The sequence below is a fragment of the Pocillopora damicornis genome, chromosome 5 (genome assembly GCF_964200805.1).
Source record: "Pocillopora damicornis chromosome 5, jaPocDami1.2, whole genome shotgun sequence".
Taxonomy (NCBI): domain Eukaryota; kingdom Metazoa; phylum Cnidaria; class Anthozoa; order Scleractinia; family Pocilloporidae; genus Pocillopora; species Pocillopora damicornis.
The window spans coordinates 18,792,284-18,799,245 of record NC_142674.1 but is presented as its reverse complement, the minus strand read 5'-3'; the positions used below and the strand labels follow the sequence as shown (position 1 = coordinate 18,799,245).

Below are 6,962 nucleotides of genomic sequence, written 5' to 3'. Positions count from 1 at the left end.
TGAGATACACCGATAACCAAACCAGCTTTCCTATTTAATTGGCCTCCTTCATTCCACTCGTGAGAATTTGATGTATTGTGTATTTGAAACTCGACAAGATATGCAATGATTCTGCTGCTGAGTCATATCATTAAGTTTATGTACAATGTTCTTTCTCCCTGTTTCCTTTGTGGTAAACAAACCGTGTACAATCCTTGTTAGACGCACAGAGTGGATCAGTTATCAACATGGACGACACTCGATGATCGATTGTAGTTTATCCGTAATGGCCGATTGCTGTTCCTAGAAATCTTTCGAAGTATGTTCATGATAGCGTATCGAATGTGTCTCATCTTCCAGCAGTAAATGACAGGATTCAAAGATGAATTAAGAAATATGAGAGTCATTGAGTAAAGAAAAAATTGTTTTAAAGCGATACTCGAGCCATAGATTCGAACAACAGCCACGCAAATAAAAAAAGGCAAATAACAAATCAACAACAAGAGATATACGTAAAATATGCTAACTGTCGATTTAATAAGAGAAACAAAGTTTTTTATTTCATCAGAATGGGCTACTTCTTGTATTTGCATAGAATGAATCTGATTCTTGTGCCGTCGGACAGTAAAGTATATCCTGATGTACACCACGAATGTGACAATGAAACCGAAAGCTGCAACAACTGACTCCATGAGATCCCGAGTACTAAGGAACCCCCACGATACTATCGAAGAAACAAATGCACTGCACAACCATTTGGTGATCACCACAACAACAACACGCTTGTGAGTCACAAGCTCTTGATATCTGAGATGAAGATGAACAGCTAAGAACCTGTCTACGCTTACAGCTACAACACCAAGGAACGAAGCAGTTGAAAATAAATGACTTGAAATACTCAGTGCTTTGTAAGTATGAAAGCTAAGATTGTCCAGTTGCGAGCACTTGACCAGAAAAAAAATGTATATTGGTTGGCTAAACAAACCAACAGCGACATCCGAGCAGGCAAGACTCAGCAGCAGAGTTTTCAAAGTTTTTGCCATTGCCGAAGTTTTGTGGATGGCGTAGATTGTCACAATATTCAACATGATGGAGGTGTGAGTCATAAAGTTGTTAAAAATGCAGTTGACGATAAAAGTCGAACGAAGATCTTTAAGTTCAGTGTATGTGGGAAAATAATCCAAAGACTCGTTACAAAATAATTCGCTCATGATGTCAACTCACTCATAAAAGATAGGACCATCTACTCCAGTCAAACAGAACGTGTTGCAATTCTTTAGCAGGACAGTTTCTCCTTTTTTTAGGCAGAAAATCTTGAGCTAATTCCACTTTCTGCCTAAAATGTTACCTTTCCTCCCAATAGTGATAAACTTCAACAAAGGAATCCTCTTAACTCTCGCAATATGGGTTTTTGGGATGTCAGCCAATGACAAAGCAAGAACTTACGTCAGTCAAATTAATTCAGAGATGGAGGCAGTCAAGATGTTCAATTGTATTTTGTAATCGACACTTTTCTCCCGAGGCTTTTTTTTTAATCATATATCTTGGAGATGTTAATACTCATACTAACACAAGATAAAATGTGTCCTTGAAAGCCTCCCTTGCCCCAGCCCCTAGCTCCGCCGTCCCTGAGGTATTCCGGTATCACCATGAACGACACTTGAACGCCGATTGTAAAATTATGCCAGATGTTCTCCAAGATATGTTTTGCGGTATTTTCATAAAAGTGCGTCGAATGTGTCTCACCTCTTAACAGTAAATGACAATCCGCTATGGAACTCTTTCTAATAACTCAGTTCTCGCTATTTGCGAATAAGTTTTTTGCAGTAATCGTTGCTGTTAGAAGTAGATGCATACAATTTGGGTTTCTACAGCAGAAAGCCATTAAAAAATACTTCATCTGTCATATATCCTACCAAAGGAACGGTCAGTATTTATTTTCTGGGGTGGGAGGGAAGGCAAAGGATTCAGTAGGACACATGCTTTTATTCCTATCAAGGATTCCGTCGCTTTCAATTTAAAATCAGAATTAATAAACCAATAATGGTAGTTGCGGACTTAAGCTTCGGAAAAGGTTTCTTTTTTTTTTTATGTAAATTTTGCCTATAACTGCCAACTGTCTCCCCAAAACTAGCACTGACAACGAAGTGACATGCCAGCTACAAATAAAACAGAAGGAAATGTTTTGCCATCCATCCTTCTGCCTCAAAAGCAGAATTCTCAAATTACTTTGTGATAGTGTAAACGAACTTCTTCCTTTTAATAAACAGTCAACGCTTTGGCCACCCTTAATGTATAATTTGAAGAAATTCTCAAGCAAACAGGCAATAAGAATGACAGAGATGATCAATTTGGAGACATGGTATTGACAGTAAGATTCTCAGAACTAAACAACCAATAAATATAAGGTATGATCAGGAGCGGAGGGAATATACTTCCAGCTCTTTTATTAGAAGTTAAAAACTTTAATTGATTATACGATGAAACGAAATAGCGTCACATTGAGAGCGTTTCGTAATGCCCTCAGGAAGAAAAACAAACATGAGCTAGTATTTACGAGGGAAGAAGAATCGATGTTAATGATTAGCTAATGAGTGGATTCAAAACGAAAATGGATTGATCGATATCCTTGAAAATTAAACAAGCTACAAAGAGCATGAGTTTTCCTCAACACTTTTGAGGAAAAAACTTAGTCGAAGGAGAATGCTGCATATGCAAACGAAAGCAGAGGTGGCTTTAGAGTTATTGATTACCCCGCAGATGTTTGCAGGTGGTTCTTTATAACACAGGGAGTTTTGAGAACTTAAAATTCAGTATGTTTTTCCTTCTTATTTCCTTTGTTTATATGCAAATAACAGATAGGTTTTGGAATCATTATGACAATTCTTTGCAATTTCTAGACAAGTTGATGAGTTAATAAAATGAAATGTATTGAAACCATTAATCTCGAAATAAAAGTGTTCAAAAGTTTGTTTATACAGATAATCGAAGGCCTAAATTTCGGGGATATCTATGATGATTACATGGCAATTCGAAAATGCCTTTCAAAATTTCGGAGAATATTTCTAAAGCCTCGATTTCTCCTGGTTTTCAGGGGCAACCGAGTGGGGATCAGTTGTCGCCAAGAGAGTTTCGAGGGGGGGGGGGGGGGTTGGGGGCTAAAGAAACTTGCCTTGGAGAATATTTGTAACAGCGTCGCTTTTCAGCTTTCTTAAAACTGACAAGGTAACAAGGGTGGAGGGGATAATATGAATGTTACAGTCTTATGGGGGATAATGTTACTTTTATCTTGACACAACCAAAATCCTCTTTAGGAAATAAATAAAGCATCAAAAAGCCTTGAAGATGATAACAATACATTCTCAACAATAAACAATGTTTGGTTCAATTATCTTAACCTATATTATAATAAAGTTCGGATATAACGCGCGCTGTCATTGGTTGAAAGAGCGTGCTCTATGAGAGTATAGAGCATAGAGCTGAGCTAAAGCTGTCACGCCATCTGCCATATTGTAGCATGTTCGACCTTTTCCGGGACTTCTTTTTAGCTTTTTTCCGATAATTGAAGGTGAAATTTCGGAACAAGCGAGCCGGCAAGTAGCAACAGAAGAACCAAACAAACGTTTGTAAACATACCAGGCGCCGTGATTTACATTATTAAAACGTGAGCAGATACGAAAATCCTCAAAGGAAAAACAAAATAGACATTCCGAGTTTAAAGATTTTCATGCTCAGTTAGATTGCAAGCTTACGTACGGTAATAAAAATCAAACACCGCTAACATTCGTATAGTATATAAAGTTCAGTGTTCAAAAACAAAACAGAAAAAAACAGAAATGATGAAAAATATAACCAAACTGGCATAATTGTTAAACTTCATACTAAGCATGACGGCGTCTGAGTGAATATGATCATGCTGAAGTTCATCGCGGCTCGCTCATCATGGCGATCTCCAGTCATCACAATTAAGCAAGCCTAAGAAACTACATCGGCCGTCCTTCGAGTGAAAAAAAAAGAGCTTGCTCTGATGTCCTTTCCGATACGTTGGGTGGAAAGTCACATCAGTCACTGCAGCCGAGTTTTGCGGCGCTGTCATCCCGCGCGATCTTCATGTTCTGGTGAATTCGGCTGTCGTTCATTCAACAAGCACTCGCCTTGAACGGTTTGTTTTCTACCTTGTGATGTGAAAAAACTCACGTGTTTTTATGAGCCATAATTCGGCTGAAGAATTAAGAAGTGGGAAGAAGTGGGAAGAAACACTCGACTCGACTACGTCTCGTGTTTCTCCCTACACTTCATTCGTGCTCTAGCCGCTTCCTGCGTGCTTTATAACAGAACAGAGCACAGTCAAGGCTTCTCTATTTGTTAAATAAGTTAGGGAAAGCCATCAAAAATAGTTCATCTGTCATTTATTCTCCCAAGAGGCTGGTCATTACTTATCGCCTGTGGGAGGAAGGAAGGTGTTAAGGCCTATTTACACGGTACGACTTTGTCGCATGCGACAAGCTTACGACAGGCCTACGACACGAATTGTATCGTGTAAATCAAACCTACCACTCGCTTACGACTGTCGTGCACGTCACGAAAAATGTCGTAGGATTTTAAAACATGTTTTAAAACGCTGCGACAATCGTAGACGAAATTGATAGAAAATGACGTATTTTGTGACAAATTTCTACTGAGTAGGGGAGGAAGGTGAAATTTTCTTGCGTCAGAATGGCGGAGGAAGTCGCCTCCGGAAAGTCGAAGACTGCTTCCAAAGCGAAAAATACATTCTCAGATGAGAAAACAGAGAATATGATATCACTGTGGAGCGAGGAAGAGGTTCTTTTCCTTCTCTTGCAAATTATTGAAACAAAGACCGCGGCCGAAACGAGTGGAATTGCACGCGATTTTGGCATGTCGTAGGTGAAAATGTCGTGCGCGTGTAAATTGTCATAAGTCATGTCGTAGGCCTGTCGTAAGCTTGTCGCATGCGACAAAGTCGTACCGTGTAAATAGGCCTTTAGAGGATCTTGGTAGAGTCACAACAATCTTTACACAGCCCCCCATAAGATTCTATAAGACCTTTGACCCTCCCTCCTAGGTGACAGTTAATCGGTCAGTCAGTCTCCTCTTAATATTCTGTTGGCGACAACTGAAACCCCTTTGGTTTTCCCTTAAAGCTAGGAAAATCGACGCTGTTACAAATAATCTCCGAGATTTGGAAAGACATCTTTAAATCACCACATAATCATCATGGAAAACCTAAAATTTAAGCCGTCGATTATCTGTCAAAAAAAAAACAAAGAAACTTTAATAACGAGAATAATTTTTTGACTTTATTTTATGTGACTGACCCATGAACTTGTCTAGAAATTAGAAATAATTGTTAAATTAATTTAAAAACCTATCAGCTATTGCGTCTAAGCGAAAGGAGGTTACAAAGAAAAACATACTTAATTTTAAGCTCATAAAATTCCCGGTCAGCAAGTATTATGTAAATCACATTAAAACATCTGCAGACTAATCGATAACTTTCGTTTTCGTATGCAGCATTCTGCTTTGAATAAATTTTTACCTCAAAAGTGTAACCAAAGGCAAACGAAAATGCTCTTCACTGTTTGTTTAATTTTCGAACAGATCAATCAACCCATTTTCGTTTTCTATTCACTCAGTAGACAATGATAAACAATAATTTCCCTTTCCTTCTTAAATACTTGCTCCTGGCTTCTTCTCTTCTCTTTTCCTGATGAAAAAACGTGACGCTCCAAATGTGAAGCTACACCATTTCATCGTGGAATCACTTAAAGTTTTTAACTTCTAAAGAAAGAGCCGGTAGTTTATTCCCTTCACTCATGATCATAACTTATATTTATTTGCTGTTTATTCCTGAGCATCATACTATCAATACCATGTCCCTAAATTGATCATCTTTGTCATTCTCATTATCTGCCTGCTTTAAACTTTCTTAATTAAAATTGCACTTTAATAGGGGAGTTAAAGATTTTATTTATTTGTTTATTAATATGAGCACCGTATACTCCTCCAACAAACTATTTTTAGCCACTTAAATTATCTTCCTTCAAATTATCATAAACCAAAAAAGAACTACCTCGATAAGCATGGTCTTGCGAGAAGTGAGCTGTCGCAGTAAAATTCAGTCATTTAAGATAAAAGTTAAATGCCATATCATCGGAAATAGTAAATAAGGTAAAACGCTGTACTCGATCACAATAAGTTATTCAAAAGCTATTTTCGTTTTGTTATGTGATTTCCTATTTTCCAAACAAGCCTAGTTAATCTTCAGACTTGTGCAAACGAAAGCAATAACGATAAAACTCTTTTTGATTATAAATAATTCACATTATCGCAGTAAAGTTAGCAATAAAAGTCACTCTTCAAAGTAAAAAAAAGTATATTGAAGGAAAATTCTGCGTGATCTCTGCCTGCGAAGTGATCCATTCATTAAAATTAGTGCAAACAGATGCTTTATAACTCTATGCCCGTAAAAGTTTGTTCTCGTTTAGGTACGAGCAATTTTCTTCGCGTACTTTATCTCACTTGTTCTTAGGGTAATGCTTCTCTAGAAAAAAAACATTGATTATATTGATAATAAAAACTCGCTTTTTCATGAGTTAAAGCAGCCTCTCTGAAGATGCTTCGAGGGAATTCCCCTCTGGTCAACATATGGCTAAATAAAAAAAATGATTTATCGAATTATTGAGCCACGTACTGTCGTGAGCCTAAACAGTTTTGATATATTTTAACCTCCTTAGAATAGATAACTAGGTTGAGGTAAAAAGCAAATGAAGCTCGTTCAATCTAGGAGTTAGCTGAGATACACCGATAACCAAACCAGCTCTCCTGTTTAATTGGCCTCCTTCATTCTTCTCGTGAGAATTTGATGTATTGTGTATTTAAAACTGGACTGGATATGCAATGATTTGGCTGCTGAGTCATATCATTAAGTTTATGTACAATGTTCTTTCTCCCTGTTTCCT

General features: G+C 37.6%; 1 protein-coding gene across 1 annotated transcript; it reads right to left on the bottom strand.

The window, feature by feature from the left end:
• On the bottom strand, nt 1-1,190 carry LOC149045790 (adenosine receptor A3-like). Its single transcript, XM_089205803.1, has one exon. It carries the CDS (start codon nt 1,188-1,190, stop codon nt 216-218), a length of 975 nt encoding a protein of 324 aa, XP_089061929.1. The 3' UTR covers nt 1-215.
• Nucleotides 1,191-6,962: the final 5,772 nt, after the last annotated feature.